Source organism: Triticum dicoccoides, chromosome 4B, assembly GCF_002162155.2.
Source record: "Triticum dicoccoides isolate Atlit2015 ecotype Zavitan chromosome 4B, WEW_v2.0, whole genome shotgun sequence".
NCBI lineage: Eukaryota > Viridiplantae > Streptophyta > Magnoliopsida > Poales > Poaceae > Triticum > Triticum dicoccoides.
The window spans coordinates 211219359-211230765 of NC_041387.1; the positions used below are offsets into that span (position 1 = coordinate 211219359).

Here is an 11407-nt window from a genome sequence, read left to right on the forward strand (position 1 = left end):
TCAACCCCTCTCAAGCTACCACATAGATGCGTTGGCCTCGCGACTAAGTCCTGACACTAAGGACATCTGCCATGACAAATCCAGGACAGACGGTGTGGTAGAGGGAGCACACAATGGAAGGAGTCCCTAGCCGGGTTTGGGAGGAACAAAGAAGGGGATTGATGTGAGAGAGGCATGGGATGTCGCACGGTTAGATGAACTGGGAACGGGAATCACACGAAAAAAAAACCCGGAGGCAAACAGAAAGAAAAAGCACGAATGAAGAGGGAGCGGAAGGCCATAGCGACATGCGAGGAAACCTTATTCTTTTCAATTTTTATTAGTGAGAGAGAAAAAACAAGGGTGATGCAATTGTGGGAGGTGAGGAAAGACTACCAACTCCTCTTTTGTATTCCTAAATAAAATTCCTCTTTCGAAGCTATGCTTGGAGAGATTACAAGGTGGGCTGCGATAGCGAATCAATATGTGGTTGGATGGTTATGTGGACAATGGTATCCTAATGACTTACAGCGATACACGTTCAGTGGGAGGAGACGTTCCTGTCGACTACGAGGCGTCTACAGTGACTTCGTAAAATCTCAAGATGAAATGCCGACTCGGTCTCTCGGAGGTGCTCATAGAGTATGGTGGCTATATGTGTATTTATAGGGGTCAGTGTATGCACGTATATACGAGCGCTTGCGTCTGAACTGATGTGAAAAAATAAAGTTAGGCAGCGATCCAGACGCATATTGTTGGTGCAATAAAAGGGAGCTGCGTCCATAGGAAAAAAGGGAGGTGCGCAACCGACTGATCGTATGCATTTTCTGCTAAAGCTGGTAAAGTAAACACAAGTACTAATATAAAAAGGGAGTAGAAGACTATTTACAAATGTTTCAAAACATACAACATGGCTGATGGAAAGAAAGAATGATACACCAAGGATGAGTTGGAAACTACACTTGATAAAATAATGATTAACAATCACAGGGTAACACAATCACAGGGCAGTTCTTCCCGGCATCGAGGCATGGTAGTAAATGCAAAATAACAACAATCGGAGGACTTCCATTCCCCACTGTGGCATAGGTGAACATGAACCGACAACCATAGCTTCTGATTTGCATAATATGATCTGATAGTTTCTTTACGGCACATAAACACACATCAGTTAGATTCCAGCTGCAGCGCAACAGCTTGCAGCTAGAGAAGCCTGAGATGCCCAGTATCATTTAGCCTCTTTATTCGCCACCCAGTTCTAAGCGAATGTTCAAGAACAGTGACAGATGAATCGTCTATACATATCCTCTGAGACATCACAGGGTTGCAGTCCAGCAAGCCCGCAAGGAGACATCGAATGGGGATTGCATGGCTGAAAATTGCAATAGAGGTTGTAGAGCTCCCCAGACTTGTTTCGTGAAGGTGATGCCTTTGGTTTATGTCTTTCACGGAGAACTCATCCTCGGTATCATTGTCAACCGAAGTGACAAACTGGAGACGGCTTTTACCAGATTTCTTCCTTTGGAGGCTATGCCGATTGACCCTGTAAAGTAAATCCCAAGATGGGCCATCTTGGACGGAATTGGTGGAGCTCTGCCGAGATAAACCCTTTGCGTCATTTTGTTGTGATAGTGTATCCCCCATTGCCACCTTTTCTGGTAACCTTATGATTGTTCGGTTCAGGAACTCCATCATCCTGAACTGCACCTGCCTGAGTGACTCTCCTGAAGGTGCTGAGAAATCAGGCTGGGTGCTGTCCATCAGATTAACCATTTCTGGGGTATAAATTTCTGATTTTGGACAGCCCTCCCACTGACCATGACTCATCTCAGTCAAAGCACCAGATACTTGGATCTGCTCCTCTGGGAAATCAAGTTCCTGCATACAAACAGTTTCATACGTCAAACCTGTTGGGGCAAAAGCCTGATTGGAGAAGATACTTTAGAAGTTGAAGGTCATGAGATATGCTAACAAGCACAAACACAGAGTGGATAATCATAATCATATATAATGCCGATCCCTCTCAAAATGTATTTTTTTCACATTTGTGTTACCATGAATGAGAAACTAAACTACTCCCTCTGTCCCATAATATATGAACGTTTTTGACACTACTGTAGTGCCAAAAACGTTCTCATATTATGGGACGGAGGAAGTATGTTATGACCGGCATATTAGGGGCTTAGCCCAGTGGGTTGTGGCCCAAGTTATCTTATCGTTATTAGGGGCTTCGCCCAATTATCTTATCGTTATTAGGATCGTTTGCTTAGGAGTTAAGTAAACCTCTATATAAGGAGAGGAGATGTATCAACCTAATGAAGCAAAGAAGCAATCATTATTTGCTCGGCTTCCCTTAGGGAGCCGGGAGACCTAACCCTAGCCGCCTCTTGCGCCGCCGCCGCCTCTCCCTCTCGCGCACGACGGCGCCTTGCCGCCGGCGACCGCGAGCTTCGCCACGTCCAGCCCCCTCCTTCCCCTACAACCTACGCCCTAGACCCGGTAGGGTCCCAGCTCCTACCAATTTGGTATCAGGTAGCTTGGTTCCGATCATGTCTGCACCAACACCCAACCCGCCGCTGCCCGTCACCACCGCGCCGCTGCCCGTCACCACCGTGCCGCTGTCTCTCTCCACCGTGCCGCTGGCTCTCCCCACCGCGCCGCTGGACTCCACCGCCAGCGCCTCCACCAGCCAGACGCCGCCGCCCTCCACCGCGCCGTCCATCGCCATCTACTCGCCGGCGGAGATGACCAGGGTCCTCAATGACCTCGTCACCGCCGTCCAGGGCATACGCTTCTACCTGGCCAGGCCCTACGGGCAGCCGCCGTCCTTGCAGCCGGCCGCCGCGACCAGGCCAGCCGCCCTGCCCTGGTACGCGGCCACCACGGCATCGATCGGGCCTCTACACCACCACTGGCCCGGTCAGCCGCCGCCCGCCGTCGCCCCCCACTGGCCGCAGTGGCCGGGTCCGGCGATCGCTGCGCCCCCGACGCCTCCCGGGTTCAGGCAGCCGCCACCCCAGCTGCCGGTCCCACCGCCGCCCGCATCCGGGCCTCAATGGCCACAGTGGCTGGCCTCGGCCCTCGCTGCGCCCCCCACTCCACCCGGATCCGTACCGCCGCAGCTGCCGGCCTCGCCACCGCCCAACACGGGGCCCGGGTCACCCTCGCAGGGAGGCGTACCGATCCAGCAAGTGCGCTTCCCGCCGTCACCGTCCCCGATACCGGCCTGGCTGACCGGATCATCACCGCCACCCGTCTACATGTCGGCTGGAGACCCGCCGGCACCCACTCTGCAGTTCGGCGACCCCTCCGGCTCGGCGGGGTACTCCACGGGCCGCGGCCATGCTGAACGGGCGCCACAATCCTCGCTGCTTCGCACCTCCGAGCCAGTCAGCCACGACGATCCGACTCAGACACCGCCGTGGTTTGCCAAACTGGACTTCGCCACTTATGACGACCCCCTCAACTGGCTCAACCAGTGCGAGCAGTTCTTTCGCGGGCAGCGCACCCTCGTCTCGGAGCGTACCTTGCTCGCCTCTTACCACCTCCGCGGCGCGGCACAGACCTGGTACTATGCCCTCGAGCGGGACGAGGGCAGCACACCCCCTTGGGAGCGCTTCCGCGAGCTCTGCCTCCTTCGTTTTGGGCCACCGATCCGCGGGAGCCGCCTGGCAGAGCTAGGCCGCCTTCCCTTCACCTCCACGGTTCAGGACTTCGCCGACCGTTTCCAGGCCCTGGCATGCCACGCGTCGGCCGTGACGGTGCAGCGGCGTGCCGACCTCTTCGTCAGTGGACTTCCAGATCACATCCGCGTGGACGTGGAGCTTCGGGGACCCCAGGATCTCCAGACGGCCATGTACTACGCCCGCGCGTTCAAGCGCCGCGCGGTGGCCATCCAGCAGGCATCACCGTCCCGGGCCGCTGGGTCGCTACCCTGGTCGGATGTTCCCGCGCCGAGTTCGCCTGCTCAGGCTTCCGCGGCACCCCTCGCCGCGACTGCGGCACGCCCGTTCCGCCGGCTCACCTCGGCCAAGCTACTCGAGCGTCGCCGCCAAGGGTTGTGCTTCAACTGCGACGAGCCCTACACGCCCGGCCACGTGTGCCCGCGACTCTTCTACCTGGAGACTGCATACTACATTCCGGAGGACGCCGTCGCTGCCGACCTGGCCGCCCTAGCTGTCGCGAAGGTGTTTGACGCTGGTTGATCACCTCGAGGAGTTCAGCAAGCGCTTCCCCACTTATAGCTCGAGGACGAGCTGTTTGTGCAGGCGGGGAGAAGTGTTATGACCGGCATATTAGGGGCTTAGCCCAGTGGGTTGTGGCCCAAGTTATCTTATCGTTATTAGGGGCTTAGCCCAGTGGGTTGTGGCCCAAGTTATCTTATCGTTATTAGGGGCTTAGCCCAATTATCTTATCGTTGTTAGGATCATTTGCTTAGGAGTCAAGTAAACCTCTCTATATAAGGAGAGGAGATGTATCAATCTAATGAAGCAAAGAAGCAATCATTATTTGCACGGCTTCCCTTAGGGAGCCGGGAGACCTAACCCTAGCCGCCTCTTGCGCCGCCGCCGCCTCTCCCTCTCGCGCACGAAGGCGCCTTGCCGCCGGCGACCGCGAGCTTCGCCACGTCCAGCCCCCTCCTTCCCCTACAACCTACGCCCTAGACCCGGTAGGGTCTCAGCTCCTACCAATTTGGTATCAGGTAGCTTGGTTCCGATCATGTCTGCACCAACACCCAACCCGCCGCTGCCCGTCACCACCGCGCCGCTGCCCGTCACCACCGTGCCGCTGTCTCTCTCCACCGTGCCGCTGGCTCTCCCCACCGCGCCGCTGGACTCCACCGCCAGCGCCTCCACCAGCCAGACGCCGCCGCCCTCCACCGCGCCGTCCATCGCCATCTACTCGCCGGCGGAGATGACCAGGGTCCTCAACGACCTCGTCACCGCCGTCCAGGGCATACGCTTCTACCTGGCCAGGCCCTACGGGCAGCCGCCGTCCTTGCAGCCGGCCGCCGCGACCGGGCCAGCCGCCCTGCCCTGGTACGCGGCCACCACGGCATCGATCGGGCCTCTACACCACCACTGGCCCGGTCAGCCGCCGCCCGCCGTCGCCCCCCACTGGCCGCAGTGGCCGGGTCCGGCGATCGCTGCGCCCCCGGCGCCTCCTGGGTTCAGGCAGCCGCCACCCCAGCTGCCGGTCCCACCGCCGCCCGCATCCGGGCCTCAATGGCCACAGTGGCTGGCCCCGGCCCTCGCTGCGCCCCCCACTCCACCCGGATCCGTACCGCCGCAGCTGCCGGCCCCGCCACCGCCCAACACGGGGCCCGGGTCACCCTCGCAGGGAGGCGTACCGATCCAGCAAGTGCGCTTCCCGCCGTCACCGTCCCCGATACCGGCCTGGCTGACCGGATCATCACCGCCACCCGTCTACATGTCGGCTGGAGACCCGCCGGCACCCACTCTGCAGTTCGGCGACCCCTCCGGCTCGGCGGGGTACTCCACGGGCCGCGGCCATGCTGAACGGGCGCCACAATCCTCGCTGCTTCGCACCTCCGAGCCAGTCAGCCACGACGATCCGACTCAGACACCGCCGTGGTTTGCCAAACTGGACTTCGCCACTTATGACGACCCCCTCAACTGGCTCAACCAGTGCGAGCAGTTCTTTCGCGGGCAGCGCACCCTCGTCTCGGAGCGTACCTTGCTCGCCTCTTACCACCTCCGCGGCGCGGCACAGACCTGGTACTATGCCCTCGAGCGGGACGAGGGCAGCACACCCCCTTGGGAGCGCTTCCGCGAGCTCTGCCTCCTTCGTTTTGGGCCACCGATCCGCGGGAGCCGCCTGGCAGAGCTAGGCCGCCTTCCCTTCACCTCCACGGTTCAGGACTTCGCCGACCGTTTCCAGGCCCTGGCATGCCACGCGTCGGCCGTGACGGTGCAGCGGCGTGCCGACCTCTTCGTCGGTGGACTTCCAGATCACATCCGCGTGGACGTGGAGCTTCGGGGACCCCAGGATCTCCAGACGGCCATGTACTACGCGCGCGCGTTCAAGCGCCGCGCGGTGGCCATCCAGCAGGCATCACCGTCCCGGGCCGCTGGGTCGCTACCCTGGTCGGATGTTCCCGCGCCGAGTTCGCCTGCTCAGGCTTCCGCGGCACCCCTCGCCGCGACTGCGGCACGCCCGTTCCGCCGGCTCACCTCGGCCAAGCTACTCGAGCGTCGCCGCCAAGGGTTGTGCTTCAACTGCGACGAGCCCTACACGCCCGGCCACGTCTGCCCGCGACTCTTCTACCTGGAGACTGCATACTACATTCCGGAGGACGCCGTCGCTGCCGACCTGGCCGCCCCAGCTGTCGCGAAGGTGTTTGACGCTGGTTGATCACCTCGAGGAGTTCAGCAAGCGCTTCCCCACTTATAGCTCGAGGACGAGCTCTTTGTGCAGGCGGGGAGAAGTGTTATGACCGGCATATTAGGGGCTTAGCCCAGTGGGTTGTGGCCCAAGTTATCTTATCGTTATTAGGGGCTTAGCCCAGTGGGTTGTGGCCCAAGTTATCTTATCGTTATTAGGGGCTTAGCCCAATTATCTTATCGTTGTTAGGATCATTTGCTTAGGAGTCAAGTAAACCTCTCTATATAAGGAGAGGAGATGTATCAATCTAATGAAGCAAAGAAGCAATCATTATTTGCTCGGCTTCCCTTAGGGAGCCGGGAGACCTAACCCTAGCCGCCTCTTGCGCTGCCGCCGCCTCTCCCTCTCGCGCACGACGGCGCCTTGCCGCCGGCGACCGCGAGCTTCGCCACGTCCAGCCCCCTCCTTCCCCTACAACCTACGCCCTAGACCCGGTAGGGTCCCAGCTCCTACCAGAGTAGCATTTAACGGGCCAATAGAAAGCTAATACCAAGTTCAATACTTTGAAGACCAAACAGGAACACATTGTCATCATGTTCTGAATAAATTTCAGGAAACAACAAACTTTTTGCATCTAGGAGTACGACCATCAGAATATGATGGCTCTTATTTGTTCACCTTTACAACTGATCCATGTTGTTGCGGCCAAAAAGGACAACACCTTCAAATGGAACAGATGTTCTACGAGCATGCAATAATGCACACTTATTGAAGCCAATAAATTCCATTATACATATACATTCATGATGTGTTGCCTTCATTGAAATGCCAAAGGACTGTTCTTTAGGCTGAACAGTGAATTGTTCCACCATAAAAAAGAAGACACCAATCTCATACTTAAGATCGTACTTCTCACACAGCATGAATCTATCTTAAAAATTGGGTTTTACTACAACAATGTGGAATGCATAGCAAAGCATTTACAAGCAGACTACAATACTCTAAAATCTACTCCCTCCGTTCCAAAATAAGTGACTCAACTTTGTACTAGCTTTAGAGTAAATGCTTAAAATTGCTTTCAGGTCCATTGCAAGACAAAGACAGGACAATAAGCAAGCACAGTGCAAGAGTAGAATTATACAACAAAGGCCAAGAACGGCTCACCCGGCAGACAAGTTCAGCAGTAGCGCGGGAACGGTCGAGGGGCGACGTCCACGCAGCGGCCAGCTGCGAACCACGGGAGCGCAGGAACACTGATAGCGCGCGCGCCTGTCGCTCCCCGCGCGCCGTGAGGGCCACTGCCGGCCATCGCCCACCAACCAGGTCGGGTCGCATCGCGAACGCACATTCTCCGTGGCTAACTATTACCACCTCCAGCAGCGCCTCCGTCCTCCCCTGCTGAGGGAGGTGCTGGTGCGGCGACGGTGGGGGAAGGAGCACGTGGCAGGGGTCCCAGACCTTGATGTTGGGGCCGAGGAGGCGTGGAGTGCCCGTTACGGATGGCTGTGGCGAGAGCGGCGAGTCGGCGGCTCGGCAGGGGAGCACCTCGGGCTCCTGCTCCAGCACCTTGGACGCAGAGGCCGGTGGAGCCGGCGCTTGGGCGGGAGGGGGCGGGGCCGAGGGCTCCGAGGCTGAGGCAGTCGATGGATCATCGTCGCCTTCGTCGGCCGCGGTAGAGATGGAGGAGTGGGAGGAATGTGCAGAGCCCATTTTGCGCGGCCGTGGTTGGCGGCGAGATCTGACCAGGAGGTGGGATGGGTGCGAAGTGGGGAGAGCGAAGAGGAGCAAGGGCATCTCCGTCGCAGTCCATCAAAAAGCGTGTAAACATCCGCACAGCACGGTCCAAACAACCTGGATGCATATTAGATAGTACTCCCTCTCTACCGAAATAGTTGTCGTTTTAGAATCTTAGTACAATTTCCGTCACGCTACCAGTTTTCTTCCCTTTCCCATTTTGCCCTCCCACTCGCACCGGCCAGGCGACCACTCGCTCTCTCCCCAGTCGCTCCTCCCGAGCCCAGATCGCTCGCCGGCCAGTCGCCATCCACTCCCTCTCGTCGGTGTCTTCCTCACCGTCGTCTTGCTCCTCTACCACCCCGATTCGTACCCCTAAGGCCCTAACCCTATTATCCCGCCTGCTCTTGGTCAAAGGTAACATTTTTAGAGCCGATGTGCTCTGTCCGTGGGCGGCGTTGCTCGATCCATGGGAGGCGGTGCTCTATCCATGGGCGACAGTGCTCGATCTGTGCTGGAGCAGCGGAAGGAGGAGCGCAGTGCTGGATTGGAGCAACGGGAGGAGGACGACGGTGCTGAATTGGAGCAGCGGGAGGAGGACACCGGTGCTGGACCGGAGCAGCGGGAGGAAGATGGTGGTGCTGGTCCGAAGCAGAGCGTCTCGGGGCTGGAGTTCGAGGCCTTCATTCGGCAGCACATCACCGCCGCCGAGGCCGAGGCCCAGCGGGGCAGGCGCGGCCATGGACCAGACGACAGCGGGTTCGGCGAGCACGGGCGGGACGACGGCATCTTCTTCCCTGGCGGTGGTGGCAGACCTCTGCTTCGGTGACTCGGTGAGCAGGTGCTAGTATTAGCTCAGCCTTTAACTGAATTTCGTGCGTTTAACTGAATTTCATGGGCGGCGATGCGTTTAACTGCAGGAATAGTTCATGTGCCTAACTGAGTTTCCTCCTGTGCTCCAGCAGAACTCCCAGGAGCTGCAATAGAGCAACGCCGGCCAATTGTGGTGGTCCAAAGGCCTCCGGGCGCCAAACCACCACACAGTCCCGACGCCGACCAGCCATCTCCGGTACGCGCAACATACTCCTTCAGCCTATTTTGCTTGGGTGTGTGTTTACTGAATGTGTATTTTGCTTGAATGTGTGTTTACACAGAAAGTTGTAGGTTAAGTCAACACCTGTTTTGATTGAATGTGTGTTTACTGAATGTGTATTTTGCTTGAATGCTGGAGTTTGTGAGGACAGTAGGTATACATTAGATATAAAAAAATCTTGATATTCTGAACAAGCTGGAGTACATGTTTCAGTACAGTAGCTACATGTTGGAGTACTTTTGTGTGACAGCAAAACTTGATTGTATCAAAACAGTTAGTTTTGTTAAGTTGGAGAATGTTCAGAATGGTACTCCTACTTTGTCAAATGAAGTATTGAAGAATTTTGCAAATTCAGTAAACAAAATTTCTATTCTTAGGAGTAGCTTGAAGGAGCACAGTGCAGCTTCTTTTTCTCCTCTTTTTCTTCTCATTCTCTTCTCTGCTAACAAGAGCACTGCAAATAATTTTGGATAGGATACGCTTGACAGCAACTACCTCATATTTAGGGAAACACAAGTGCAATAGTTAAAACTTAGTTCTTGGAGTAGGAGTATGGTGTAGGATCTCTTATCTTCTCCTTCCTTTTCTTGAATTTCCAGTAGCAATTCCAGTAGCAGTAAACACAAATTCTACTCCTTAGAAACCACTCACCTTTAAGTTAATTAAGGTGCAGTATGATGAAACTTTTAAGTTAAAGTGAGATGAACCAAATGAAAATTTGAAGTTAATTAAAACCAAATGAAACTACTCCTTGTTGATCTTGCTTTGTCAATTTTCTGCTGATTTGTCAATCTTGCTTTTGTTTTCACAGGTGGACAGATGGACAATGGTCAATCCAAGCAATTCTGATCAAGTGGAGTAACACAATGGGAGGACCCATGTTGCTGCAACACTTCTGATCAATCCAAGCAATTGATCAATCCAAACACATACACCTGTTGGTCCCTGTTGCTGTTCACAAACAGAGCCCTGTTACAGGTAGCAATTCACAATTTGGTTGGTCCCTGTTGCTGTTCTTCCTCCAAACAAACCCATGTTGATGTTCTCCCTCCAAACAGGAGAACCCCTGTCGTTGTTCTTGCTCGATTTGCTTGGTCCGTCAGTCACAATTTGGAGGAAGCCAAAGCAGGAGAACCAGTGAGGAAGAGAGGCGCGACGAGGCGACCTGGCTGCTCGCCGACGAGGTCAATTGGCCGGATCCGGAGCTCCGGCGTTGGGAGGCTGAGGTGCTGGAGTCGCCGGCGCAGGAGTCGCACAGCAGGCGCGACGGGCAGGTGTCTGCAGGCGCTGGAGGCTGTGCTGCTACAGCAGGCGCGACGGGCAGGAGTCGCCGGCGGCTGGAGGCGCTGCTGCTACAGCTAGCGCGACAGGCAAGAGTCGCCGGCGGCTGGAGGCGCTGCTGCTACAGCGGGGGCGACGGGCAGGAGCCGCGGGCGTCTGGAGGTGCGGGCGCGACGGGCACGAGTCGCCGGCGGCTGTGCTGCTACAACGGGGCCTGGAGGCTGGGCGGCCACGGCGGAGGGGAGGAGCCTGGCAGAGGGAAGACGACGATTAGGGACAATTTCGTTTTCATGTTAGGGGTACTTTGGTACATTTCCCCCTTTTCACCTGGTCGGAAATTCACTCCAGCGACAACTATTCTGGAACAGAGGGAGTACAAATTTAGCCCGTTTGATTGGCTGGGCACATGAATATCTTGCCTCGCATCAATCTCAAAGCAGTTCCGGATCAGACTCAGTAGAAACGGAGAGCCGGGCCTGTGCGAGCCGCGTGTGCTGGTTCCCCCGCACACCTGAGGAAGATTGAAAGACTGATGTGACGTTTCATAACCCCGTGCGTTCTCTCCCCTCACCGTCCACCCTCAGTTTCACACACACACTTTACCCTCTCATTGCTCTCTTGGTTTTTCCCATGGCCAATCCTCGAGCCCTCCTACCCTCCCCTACTTGATGAGGACATCAATACCATTGTTACACCCACAACTCCTATTGCTATACATACTGGACCAATTACTAGAGCTCGCGCACGCTAATTAAATTATCAGGTATTTTCGTTTCTTCGTAATGATTATAATGTTCATGAGAATATAATGCTGCCTAAATTGGATACATGTGTTTTGCTTACAGATGAAGGGCCTAGCTTGGACAAGGGTGAACATTGGAGCAAGAACAAGCATTGAAATGATGGCGTGCGCAAGGAAACAAAAACGGAGTTATAAGTGATGATTTCAGGACGTTGAAGCCACCATAATGAGTG

The 11407-nt window shown here is 55.9% G+C and overlaps 1 protein-coding gene and 1 long non-coding RNA gene across 6 annotated transcripts; one reads left to right on the top strand and one right to left on the bottom strand.

Moving 5' to 3' along the window:
* Positions 1–840: 840 nt before the first annotated feature.
* Positions 841–8167, bottom strand: LOC119295802. The gene is made up of 2 exons (XM_037574261.1): positions 7489–8167; positions 841–1857 (listed from the first exon to the last, which is right to left on the bottom strand). The coding sequence occupies exons 1-2, from the start codon at positions 8116–8118 to the stop codon at positions 1183–1185; spliced, it is 1305 nt and encodes a 434-aa protein (XP_037430158.1). The 5' UTR covers positions 8119–8167; the 3' UTR covers positions 841–1182.
* A 69-nt stretch (positions 8168–8236) lies between these two features.
* Positions 8237–10460, top strand: LOC119295803. 5 transcript variants are annotated; one of them, XR_005144317.1, is made up of 4 exons: positions 8237–8899; positions 8979–9127; positions 9963–10129; positions 10210–10460. It is a non-coding gene; the product is annotated as an uncharacterized LOC119295803 (long non-coding RNA). The 5 variants fall into 5 exon arrangements; XR_005144314.1 differs by having other exon boundaries at positions 9021–9127; XR_005144315.1 differs by having other exon boundaries at positions 8237–8891; positions 9021–9127.
* Positions 10461–11407: the final 947 nt, after the last annotated feature.

What these genes read in the sequence shown, in the direction of transcription:
- LOC119295802 (XM_037574261.1), bottom strand. Translation starts at nt 8,118, where the DNA reads ATGCCCTTGCTCCTCTTCGCTCTCCCCACTTCGCACCCATCCCACCTC. An exon ending in CTGCTGAACTTGTCTGCCGG is followed by an intron (nt 1,858 to 7,488) that starts GTGAGCCGTTCT and finishes GTTTGTATGCAG; the next exon opens with GAACTTGATTTCCCAGAGGA.